At 41.2% G+C, this 12,383-nt stretch overlaps 1 protein-coding gene across 2 annotated transcripts in view; it reads left to right on the top strand.

The window, feature by feature from the left end:
- Positions 1-8,540: 8,540 nt before the first annotated feature.
- nsg2 (neuronal vesicle trafficking associated 2) overlaps positions 8,541-12,383 on the top strand; it is a 61,480-nt gene continuing 57,637 nt past the window's right edge. The window contains exons 1-2 of one of the 2 annotated variants that reach the window (XM_020537335.2): positions 8,541-8,724; positions 9,487-9,664. In XM_020537335.2, coding sequence (XP_020392924.1) covers positions 9,536-9,664 — 129 coding nt within the window. In that variant the 5' untranslated portion in view covers positions 8,541-8,724; positions 9,487-9,535. Of the gene's footprint in view, positions 8,725-8,747; positions 8,864-9,486; positions 9,665-12,383 lie in introns of those variants that run through there. The other variant, XM_020537336.2, reaches the window with a different exon arrangement.

Below are 12,383 nucleotides of genomic sequence, written 5' to 3'. Positions count from 1 at the left end.
TATTTCTCCTTCATATCACTGTCCCCTGTACATACATCCTTAAGATCATAAGAAATAAGAGTTGGAGCAGGCCATTTGGCCCATCAATCTTGCCTCTCCATTTAATAAGACCATGGCTAAGCTGATGTGGCTATTAATCCAATTTTTTGCCTACACTCCATAATTTGACTCCTGTGTTAATGGCAGGTCAATCTAAAAATTCAGCTTTGAGTATTTTCAATGACCTAGATTCCACTGGACTCTGTGGAAGAGAATTCCAATGACAAGCGACCCTTGAAAGAAGAAATTCCTCTTCATTCCCATCCTTCTTATTTTAAAATTGTGCCCCCAGTTCCAAATCCCCTTATAAAGGAAATATCTCCTCAGCATCTATGCTGTCGAGCTCTCTCAGAATCAAACTGCATCACCATGTTTTAATATAATCACCTCTAATTCTCTTAAACTAGGCCTGACCTGCTGAATAATTTCTCTAAGGCAACCCCTTTGTCCAAGAGATCAACCTGGTGAACATTCTCTGCACTGTTGAGAAGGCGAGATGGTCTGAATTTCGGAATTACCCTCAACCAGTGTCAATATGCCCTTCCTCACAGCACTGTAGATGTTTCTACACCAGACAGGCTGCAGTGGTTCCAGAAAGCAGCTCACCACAAGGGCATTTAGTGATAGGCGATAAATACTGATTTATCCTGAGATGCCCAGATTTGAAGAATGAATATATCAACAAAAGTTCTACGACTGCAATTCATGCAATATGTACTGCAAGAAGTGTTTCCTCATAGAAGACAAAACGATTATTCAACACATTTAGTTCATGTTGCTATTCAGATTGAGATCGAGCACTTGAGAAATATATTTTGGAAATATTCATCAGAACTGCCATTCTCATGCCTGGATTGGAGCCCCATCCCATGGGATTGTACACAGGACACCATGCCCCAGGATCAGGGCTCGCAGTCCGGGAAGAGAGAGGACCCTGTCTATGGGATGGGACCTATTTGATTGTGCAATGTCCACTTGTGTGCTCCCTTCTTAGCTGAAAACCAAACCTGCCAACCTGTAGGATTAAATATTCACAGCATGTACATAAATCACACATGCCAGAGGCTCCACCCGCCACAATGTTTCTTAACCAAACCCTAACCCTAAAGTCAGTATGTTGAAACTCTCCCTGTAGGTCTGCATGCCAAACTAATAGCAAGTGAAGAAGAAACAAAGCTACATTGCCCTGTGACACTTCCCCATCCCTCCAAGTCATAAATATCAGTCAAAGAGGCCCGCTATTTGTGTTTTATTAAAGAAATATGGGCAGCGGACTCTGTGTTGATACTCTCAAGATTCATTGCAGAGAATTTCAACATTGCACAGTTTTTGGATACGTCTGGCTTTCAGCAATAGTGTAAAATGAATGATATTGGATTAACCAATTGTTATACACCTCTCCTGATTGGAATATACAACAGATGACTGACGCAAGATCACCTCTTTAACATGGTGCCTAAAAATCAAAATTGTCCTGAGCTAGCTGATATTTAAATAATTCTAATCTGTGAGATGCAGATATTAAAAAATTGAGAGCTTCATACTCTCTGAAAGTAAAATTGAAATGATAATGCAAATAGCTGTGTATTGGGCAGTACAACAAACAAGTGTCTCTGCAATTTTTATCCATTTTTTTTCTTCTGAATGCATTAACTCTTACTGATCCGATTAGCACTCTTCACAGTAAGAAGGTTTGATCTTCACATATAAACCTGGACAGCGATAATTAGTAAACTATTCAACGTGGAAAACAACATATCTGAGCACATGACATTTCACTTTCTAGCAACGGGTCTACTATATAATGTTCAGGAGTAACGCCTCCCCTCCAATGCTTCTTGTCTCAACATCCTAGAAACCCAACCACCAGCACCCCCACTTCCATATCAGAGACGCTGAGGTAAATAGGGCTTGTTTCCCAATTGAGATCAGCTAACTTTGGCACAGAACGGAGATGAAGTTTTGGTCCTATCTTAATAAATTCCTCAGAATTTAGCAGAATAAGCAGTGCAACTTAAAACATATTGGAAGCAGAGTCACCACTGTACTACTTTCTATACCTCTAAGAGACCCGGCAACATCTTGATTGACTAAAGTTTCTAAGGGATAGCTACTTGTTCTCGCAATCACAATACAAATAATTTGAAGAGTAGAATAAGATTGTGGTGCTCTTCTTTCCATGAAATAATACAAAGCTTATATCGATCTATACAAAATGGTTCAATTTCTTTGAAAACAGAAAATAATGGATCTATGACAGTGATTTCAAGGCACTAATTAATTGAGCAGTTTGGATGATATCCTAACCCACACCAGTTCATAAAAATGATGTGTGCAATTCAATTCTTGTCTTGCAAACACTCTGATGCCGTTGCTGAGCAACAAAAAGCTGCTAGCCTTTGATTGGTCAGCAGCTCTCATGGTGAGTCTTCAGCATTCAGCATCTTAATCATGGGAAGATCTGCTACTCCCTAGTTAAGTGTCAAATTGGCACAATTATGCAGGTCTCTTCCAGATGAGGTTATGGGGGCTCTTGTTGGCTCACTAGTTGGTGGGTGATAGCCTCTTGCCTCCATTAAATAGAGTTTGTTGATTCTGTCTCTCACTCCAGAGATACTGCCTGAGCTGAGGAGCACTCTACAACTAATTTCTCCCTAGACAGTGAAGCAAGTGTCAGAAGAAGCTGATAAACTTTACATTTTCTTTTTTGTCTATCAACATTGTGGAATAATGCTAACCTTTTCAAATGCAAGTACATAAAATTTATACGTAACATTACACTCAGTTACTTATTGTTCATCAAAAAACAGTTTTGGAATAATAGTTTCCTAGCTTCAATAATTTCTTCAAAAAGAACTAGAATTTTTGGTTTAGCCACAAAGTGCATAATTTTCATCCCAGCAATACCTACACAAAAAGCCCAGATTCCAAATATAAGCTTGGTTTCAGTTGACCCTAAGGTATAGTCAATGGTTAGTTCCTAATAAATAAGTATGCGGTTGGTATGGAGGAAATAGCACAAACAGATCACGAACAGCTTCCATGAATTATTCGGTTCAGTTCAAAACTCTAAACAATAGCAATTATTTCGCTTGTCTCAGTGGTCAATTAGCACTGACACTGGCTTTGGCCACTTAAGGCTTCCTTTCTGTCAGAACCAGAGGTACAAACTAACATTTTCAGCAAAGACTATAAGATCACTGGAATTTTTTAAATGAAAAACTGCAAGGGCTTTGCCATGATTTAGAGCTGGAAATAGTGGAGTACAGTTGGAAGTTGCCATACTTAAGTCAAAATAGTCTATCCATTTGGGGAAGCAGACAGTGTTATTTGTTTTCTATTATTTGAAGAAAATGTAATTGCTTCATTTAAAAGAGGCTAATCATTATGGTTTTAATGCATTCATTTCACTGTGAAAAATAGCTCATAATCAGTTTATATTGGGTCTAACCTTTCTTGCTTCGGAAAAGACTATGGCCAATTAAAATTGAAGTCAATAGGAATCTACCAGAAAAGTTCTCCACTGCTTGGAATCTCATCTAGAAAAATAAGAAGATGGTTGTGGTTGTTGGAGATAAATGATCTCAGCCTCAATACATTTTTGCAGGAGTTCCTCAGGTTAGTGTCCTCAGCCCAACCATTTTCAAATACTTCATCAGTGACCTTCCCTCAATCATGAGAACAGAAATAGGGCTGTTCCCTGATGATTGCACAGCGTTCAGCACCATTCACAATTTCATGGATACAGAAACATTCCAAGCTATCATTTAGATAGACCTAGATAACACTCAGGCTTGGATTGATGAGCAATATTCACACCACATAACTGCCAAGCAATTACAATTTCCCAAACAGAGAATCTCATCATCTGCCCTTGCATTAGCACCACTGAATCGTCCATCATCAACATCCTGGAGTTTGCCATTTACCATGGAAGTGCAAAATGATTAATTGGTGGGAAGAACACAGAGAGACAACAGAAAATAAAGGGTATAATTCTAAAAGGGGTGCAAAATGAAAGGGACCTGTTATATTTGCGCATAAATCATTGAAGTTGGCAGGACAGTTGAGAATGCAGTTGATAAAGCTTATAGCATCCTGGGTTTTATCAACAGAGCACACTATACAAAAGTAAGGAAGTTACATTAAACCTGAATAGAACTGTGATATGGCCTCAATTGAAGTATTGCATTCAGTCCCTGGTCACCACATGTTATGAAGGAAATGAAGGCATAAATATTTTTTCCATAATTTGCTTAAAACTGTTGAGCACAGTTACTCAGTGGATGGCATTTTCAGTGAATGAACAACTAATGCAGCTAAATTATTTTTATCTTTGATAAAGATCACTGCATTATGCAAGTGGATTGCAGCTTCCTATGTGCACTAACTTATATATACAATCTCATTAAAATTCATCAGCTAGTAATAAGCCAATATCAACATTCCACTTAATTTTTCCAGATACTTCAAACAGAAAACTATAAATACTTTTTTTTTTGGCTGCCTAACCACAAATCTGTTGTCATCAGCAGATTTGATTTTATTAAAAAAATGAATATGAGACATGACATCTCATTTAAATGTTAATTTCCAGATACCCACCAAAAGTGCTTCACAGATAGTCGATTATACGTTATACTGAGAAAAGGGACAGCAGCTACTTATTTTGAAATGGATGATAGATAAATAATGGTTCATCACTGAGAGAGTTCCCTTGCTCTTCTCCAATTAGTGGCATTGGGATCTTTTATGTACAGCTAAGGGGATAGTCAGAGTCTTGGTTTAACATCTCGTCCAAAGGGTACATTACTGCAGCACTTCACTGAAGTGTCAGTTGGGAATATATGCTCAAGTTCCTTCTTCATACCCATTATGCTTAATGAAATAACTTCACAGAGACTGATATCACATCGCCAAGTCACCCTTTATTTACATGTGCATAGAATTTGACACCGGCCCAGCTTCCTCAGAGCTAGCTCTCACAGAACCTCTGACATGCCTATTTATAACTGTCAGCTAGGGCTCCCTTATTGTACTAGGTCAAAGGCTCCAATCGGCGAACTCATATTCTATGAGGTCCACCTGGCTGATCTCGTTACAATCACTATATCCCTCCCCTCTAAGTCTGGGGATGTAGGCTTGCTCTTTTTCTTGTGCAAGCCAGCCAACTTTGGCTGAGGATGTCAGATGTTAACCCACCAGTGGGAGGTATCCAGTTCAATGACGTGAGATGAAGCGCTCACTTTGTTGTTAGTGAAAGTGGGTTTTATTTTATTGCTGTGGGATATATTAAATACAATAAAGCACTAGTAAGGGTTATGGGTAAGATTTTATTGTAATTTTCGCAGTTAGAGTTTTAAATTTAACTTGTGCCAAAAAGCACATCAGGTAATGTAATGGCCTTGGACTAACTAACCAAAATGGTACTGCTCAGCTAAACATTGCCCTTTTAAGAACATCTTGCTTGGTGAAATGGCCTAGTCCCGGATTTCCCCAGTTCTGCCCTCTTTAGACCAGGTGGCTGTGGTTTCATTACCTAGAGGATTTCAAAATGTTGACGAGTTATGTTAATACTCGAAAAAGACACCCTTTGTGTCTCCTGGGCATTTTCACAACTGGTCCAGTTCCTCCAACTCTGCCTCGGAAATGGGCAGTGTGTATATGGACTGTAGCCTGCCTCTTGTGCCTGGAGGGTCTCAGAAGAAATTCATCCTCTTCTTCAGGCAGTAAAGGCATTGAGGCTGCAACATCCGCCATGTCCATCTCAGACTCCGAGGTTTCTTGGACGCTAGACGATGGGGGAGAACACATGGGTTCTGACACTCTCCGGCTGTCCTGAAAAACTGGGTATGTTTCTGATGAAGGGTCTAGGCCCGAAATGTCAGCCTTTCTGCTCCTATGATGCTGCTTGGCCTGCTGTGTTCATCCAGCTCTGCACCTTGTTGTCTCTATGTTTTGCTCCTGTCCTGTTTGTGAGTTTGCAGCTTTCATGTGGTCCATGTGCTTGTTCAGGACCACCTCATCTACCCAGGACCTGACCTCGCATTGACCATGCGTATTTGCATTCTGCATCAGCCAATGTCCGGGAAGCACATACTAGTTGGTATTCCTCTCCATTCAGCCATCTATGAGCCAACACTTCCCCGATACTGTATGGGAAGGCAACGCGTGTCAGCACTAGATCTTGGCTGGGATCATAGTGCACCACACCTTAGATAATGATAGCTGCTTCTTCACTTACCTGAAGGCTATGTCTTGGCTATGAGACCATTTCCAAGGCTACCCTTTTTCAATAGCAGATGTAAGGGTGCTAGGGTGGAGGCCAGGTTATGAATGAACTTTCCAAAATAATTCACCAATCCAAAGAAAGATCTGTGCTCATACAGATGTAGTGGCCGGGACCCTTTGATCCCCATCAGTTTATCTTCTAACAGTTGTAACCCAATCTTCTCAACTCTGTAGCCCGAGAAGGTCACTTGAGGTGGCTGGAACACACAATTTTCCCCGCTAAAGCATATGCCTGCCTTCAAGAAATGTCTAAGGACTACGTCCAAGTTCTCTAAGTGCTCTTTACTGGTTTTCCTTTTATTAGCATGTCATCCAGATAAATGGCAACCTGGGATAGACCTTGTAAAATGTCCTCCATGGTCCACTGGAAGATAGCAGAGGCTGACGACACCCCAAATGGCAGTCTTGTATATAGGTACAAACCCTTATGGGTATTACTTTTGGGAATTCTTGTCTAACCATAATTGCAAGTATGCATGGCTCATGTCCAGCTTTGTGAAGGACAGTTCCCTCCCCCATTGATTCTCAATGAGGACCACTGTGTGAAAACAAAAGCTCTCATATTGCATTTGCTTCTCTTGCAAAACATTTTAAAATGTTGCCTTCAGGTTCTTGATCATTTTATGATTAGCACCAGTTTCCCTTACCTACTTTGACCTAACCACTCATGATTTTGAAAATCTCTATCGAACTTCCTCAGCCTTCATCTTGACAAAGAAAACAATCCCAACTTCTCCAATCTATCCTCATTTCTGAAGTATCTGAACCCTGGAACCATGCTCATAAACCTATTTTACACTCTCTCTAATGTATTCATATCCTTTCCATAGTACTAGAACTGTACACAATACACTAGCTGATATTAAACCAATGTCCTATAGGTTCAGCACATCCTCCCTGTACATGCACTTTGTGCTCATACTAATGCAGCTAGAAAACCATATGCTTTATTAACAGGTCTCTATACTTGTCCTGCCACCTTTAATTACTTATGTACCTATACACCAATGTCTCTGCTCCTGCATACCCTTAAGATAGTATCCTTGATTTTCTAGTCTTTTCATGTACTTCAGACAAAAGTGCATCACCTTACACTTCCTTACCTTGAACTTCACCTGTCACCTATCAGCCCACTCCACCAACTTAACAATGCTTTTTTTATTTCCATACTGTCCTCTTCACAATTTAGACTTCCTATGTTTTGTGTCCATAAGACTGTAAGAAATAGGAACAGGAGCAGGCCATTTGGTCCGTCCAACCTGTTCCACCATTCAATAGGATCATGGCTAATCCAACATTCTTCCTGTCCACTTTCCTTCCCATTCCTGCAAACCTTGATTCCCCTACTGATCAAGAATCTATTTCAGCTTTAATTATACAAAAGGACTCTTCCCACATAACTCTCTGTGGCAAGGAGCTCCCAAGAGTCACAACTCTGTTGAGAGAAGAAATTCCTCCTCATCATAGCCTTAAATTGGCTCCTTTTATTCTGAGACCATAGCCTCTGGTCCTAGACTCTCCCGCGAGGGGAAACATCTCTCAGCATTTACCCTGTCAAGCCCCTTAAGAATCCTATATAATTCAATGACATCACCTCACATTCTTCTAAACTCCAGCATGTTGAGACACCAGCTGTTTAACCTTTGCTGGTAAGACAGTGCCTCCATACCAGGGATCATCCAAGCGAACCTTCTCTGAACTGCCTCCAATGAAACAATATCTTTCCTTAATTAAGGGGAACAAAACTGCTCACAGTACTCCAGATGAGGTCTCACCAGCATCTTGTGCAGGTGTCATCTGTAGACTTTGAAACTGTACCCCCGCACACCATGATCAAGATTATTAGCATATATCAGGAAAAGCAAGGGTCCCAGTACGGACCCATCGGGAAACTAGCAGAAACCTTCCTCCAGTCAGAAAAAAAATGCTTAAATTCTATCGTGTTTGAGGGGCGCTTTGTTCGACACCACTAACATTTTCATACTTGCACACAAGAGGATCAATGGAAAGCCGACGTTAAACATAAAGAAATGGGATAAATCAACAAGCTTCTCAAAAATAAAAGGTGCTTTTCCACACACGTACCCCTCCCCTATTTTGATGCAGTCTGGATGCAGCGGTAAGATGGTCTGATGTCCCTTTAAAGGTGGGACGTCCTGTTGTTTGCAAGGTTCTGTGCCGCGGCTGCGTCACCTCAGACGAGGCTTGAAAATGAAAACATTTTCCAAACTCGATCAATGAGTTTTACTGCATCCGATGAAGCGCTTCTTGATCTGCCTTCTTTATTTCCGCCATTTTTCTATCTGAGCCAGGGCGACGTTTCCTCGGAGACAGCGATCAAAGAATATTATTCTTTTTGTGGGGTTGGAAAAAAAAACATACGTATATAATCAGGTGAATTTTTACTGCAGTTTATTCCTCGGTATAATTCCAGGAGACAGCAGCGAGTTTGCAAATCTGCTTCTTGTGAAGCGGGTGGTATGTGAATCGACAGCAGGAGAAGATATTGTCTTTTGCAAAGTGGTGTTGTCTGGTGAGATTGTTGGTAGTTTTACTCCTTCTGAACCAATGTGATTCCAAAACCTTTCATGTTTCGATTTATGAGAGGAAACATTGTATTCATTCATTCATTCATTCATTCGAATATTTTGAAGGACACGATATGTGTTCGACATTTCCTCACATGCATGTTTCTGAAACTGTAGTCATCAGATCGTATAGAGCTTTCTTTTCGGGTTAAAAGGTATCGAATAAATGAACCTCTGATGTGCACAATTCATTGTTGGTGCGCAGCTTTACAGTGCGTCGAGGTAATTTTTTTTAATGCAGGAATTGATGAGGGCTTGTATTCACTGCTGTTCCCTGGTCGCAAAGGTTTGAAAAAATACAATTTAAATAATATGTGACCTCGCCTTTGGCGTTTTTCTCCCCTATCCCCTCCCCTTCGAACGATCCCAAATGGGCAGCTGAAGAAAATCAATTGGGGGTGGAACACGAAAAATATTAATCTGCATATTCCATTGGAGATCTCCTGAGTATTGTGCTGCTATTGAGTTCTGACAGGAGGTTGCTCGTTCTCGAAAGCCCCCTCTGCTTCATTGTTTTTTTTCCCCCTGTCTATCTCTCTCCTCCACCACCCCCCTCCCCAAAACCCAGCTTCTGAATAGAGGAAAGCCCCTCCAGCGATTGCCAGTCCTCCGCAGCCATGGTGAAGTTAGGGAACAATTTGACCGAGAAGAGCAATGGGAAGGCTGCAGCTACAGATGGCCTCGATACCATCCCTCTCATCACGCCACTCGACGTCAACCAGCTCCAGTTCCCAGCTCCAGACAAGGTAAAAACACCAGGAAAACAAAAGGCTGCCACACAACGTTGTGCTGATAAGGGGGTGGGTGGGTTAATTAATTCAGCCACCCCCGGCCTTTAATTAAACAGAAAGGCAAAGAGGGGAACCAGGGTCTGGAAGCAAAAAAAAATACACTGCTGAGTGTTGGAAATGTGAAATAAAACATAAAATGCTGGAAACACTCATCGGGTCTGACAATATCTGTGCGAGAGAGAGACTGAGATAACCTCTCGGTTCTGGCCACGGGTCAGGTCCACTTTTGAGGATACAGGATCAGGCTTTATCTTTCATGGAAACAGGAATGATCACTAACTTAAAATATCAGGAAATATTATTTTTACACTAATATTTGTAAGATGTCAAGCAGTGCCAAAGCATGGGAGGTAACACAACTACATGTTATTCTCATTAAACTAATGTTAATGAAATCCAAGTACATCAATGCTCATGAATTTTACTGTTTTGGGCAATAAACTGTTCAAGGGATACGAGATTTCATAAAAATAAAAGCAAAATGGTGCTGGAAATCTGAAATAAAACCTGAAAGTATTGGAGAAATGCAGCAGTTTAACAGCATTTAGGAAGAGAAAAAGAGTTAATGTTTTGAGTCTAGTATGACTGTTCTTTGCAGCTGAACAGATGAAGAGTCACAGAGTTCTGCAGCACAGAAAAAGGCCCTTTGACCCATTGATTCTGTGCTGATCAAAAACAAATGCCTAACTATTCTGATCCCATTTCCCAGCACATTCTCTATAGCCTTGATTGACTTGGAATTGCAAGTGTTCATCTAAATACTTCTTAAATGTTTTGAAGGTTCCTGCCGTTACCACCCTTATGGGCATATCAAAGACCCATCGCATCCTGGTAATGATTTCCTTTCACTGCTTCTATCAAGCAGAAGATACAGAAGCCTGACCATATGCACCAGCAGGTTCAGGAACAGCTTCTTCCCAGCTCTTATTAGACTGATGAATGGACTGTCTAGCCTCGAATAATACTGATCTTGCTAATGTTGATTTTGCCTAGCGCACGCCCTGTGCAACGTAACCTGTATGCCTCTGTCTAAGTCTTTCTGATCTGTACATCCTTTGCTTACTATGATCTACCTGTACTGCTTGTAAACAAAGCTTTTCACTGTACGTCGGTACATGTGACAATAAATCAATCAATCAGTTAGTGAGTTCCAGATTCCAACCACCATCTGGGTGAACTTATTTCTCACATCTCCTGTAAACCTCCTGTCCCATATCACCTAGTCATTGATTCCTCCACCGAGAGGAAAAGTTCCTTACTGTCTATCCTATTTATGCCTCTCATAATTTTCTACATCTCAATCATGTACCCCCCTTCCCCCCCCCCCCTCCCAGTCTCCTCTGCTCTAAGGGAAACAATAGCTTCCAGTTGCCAACCATTTTAACTCCCACTCCCATGGTGACATGTCCACCTGGGCCTTCTCCAGTGCCACAATGATGCCACACGCACATTGGAGGAACAACACCTCATATTCAGCCTGAGGAGCTTACAGCCTAATGGCCTCAACATAGAATTCACCAGTTTCAAAATCTCCCCACCCCAGCCTCATCCCATGTCCAACCCTCCCTCTCATGCCCGCCTCCTTGACCTGACAACAGCCTGCCCATCTTCTTTCCCATCTAACCGCCCCACCCTTCCCACTTACCAGTCTCCCCCCCTACCCTCTACCCGCACCAACATATCACCATCCCACTGACCTTCTCCCTGCACCACCCACCCCATTTACTTCTGAGCTCCCTTCCCCCTCCCCAGTCTTGATGAAGGGTGTAAACTCAAAATGTTGACTTTCCTGCTTCTCCTGCTGCCTGACCTGCTGTGTTCCTCCAGCTCCACACTGTATTGACTCCAGTCTATCCAGTCATTCTTCATAGTTGTCATACTAAGTCGAGTCATACTGGACTTGAAACATTAACTCTATTTCTATCTCCACAGATTATGCTAGATCTACTGAGTTTCTCCAGTACTTTCTGGTTTTATGAATTTTAAAAGCCTGGAAGGCTGTGTTCTAAGCATTAGTGTCACGGTGTTGTAGTCTTGTGCATTGTGGATGGTATTATAGTTTTTATGATGGATCACTACACTTTGGGAAGTTGTATCACTATCCAAAGTGAATTGCACAACAAAAGTCAAAAGTGAACCAAAAAAAAATACACAAAATTAAAAAAAGCTGGTCTTTTTGATCTTGGGAAACATTAGCCTGTTCCTGAAAAGACAAGCCTTGTGGCTGGCAATTTAACAAAACCTTTAAAAATCAATTAGCTGCTAATTGGTCTACTTAGACTAATTCATTACATGGAGTACTTCAGCAAAGGCAACCAGTTTATCAGGTATAATCACAACAGCCTTTGACTACTGAGCAGCAATGTTATGGGAGATCAGCCAGCTGTAATGCATTTTCCAATTTGTATATTGAATCAGTTGAAGTAGTTTATGTAGCAAACATACGGCATAGAGATTATCCGGTATAATAAGTCAACTGCAGAGAATATTGAGAATTCTGACTATATTAGTGAAAGTAGTAGATAAATGTAGTTTGAAGGAAGCTGTACTGTTGATGAAAACGATAAAAGTTTGTGTACTGAGGTAACAAGGTGTAGAGCTGGATGAACACAGCAGGCCAAGCAGCATCAGAGGAGCAGGAAGGCTGACGTTTCGGGCCTAGACCCTTCACCCT

The sequence above is a fragment of the Rhincodon typus genome, chromosome 1 (genome assembly GCF_021869965.1).
Source record: "Rhincodon typus isolate 14 chromosome 1, sRhiTyp1.1, whole genome shotgun sequence".
Taxonomy (NCBI): domain Eukaryota; kingdom Metazoa; phylum Chordata; class Chondrichthyes; order Orectolobiformes; family Rhincodontidae; genus Rhincodon; species Rhincodon typus.
This window is presented reverse-complemented; position numbering and strand designations above follow the sequence as displayed.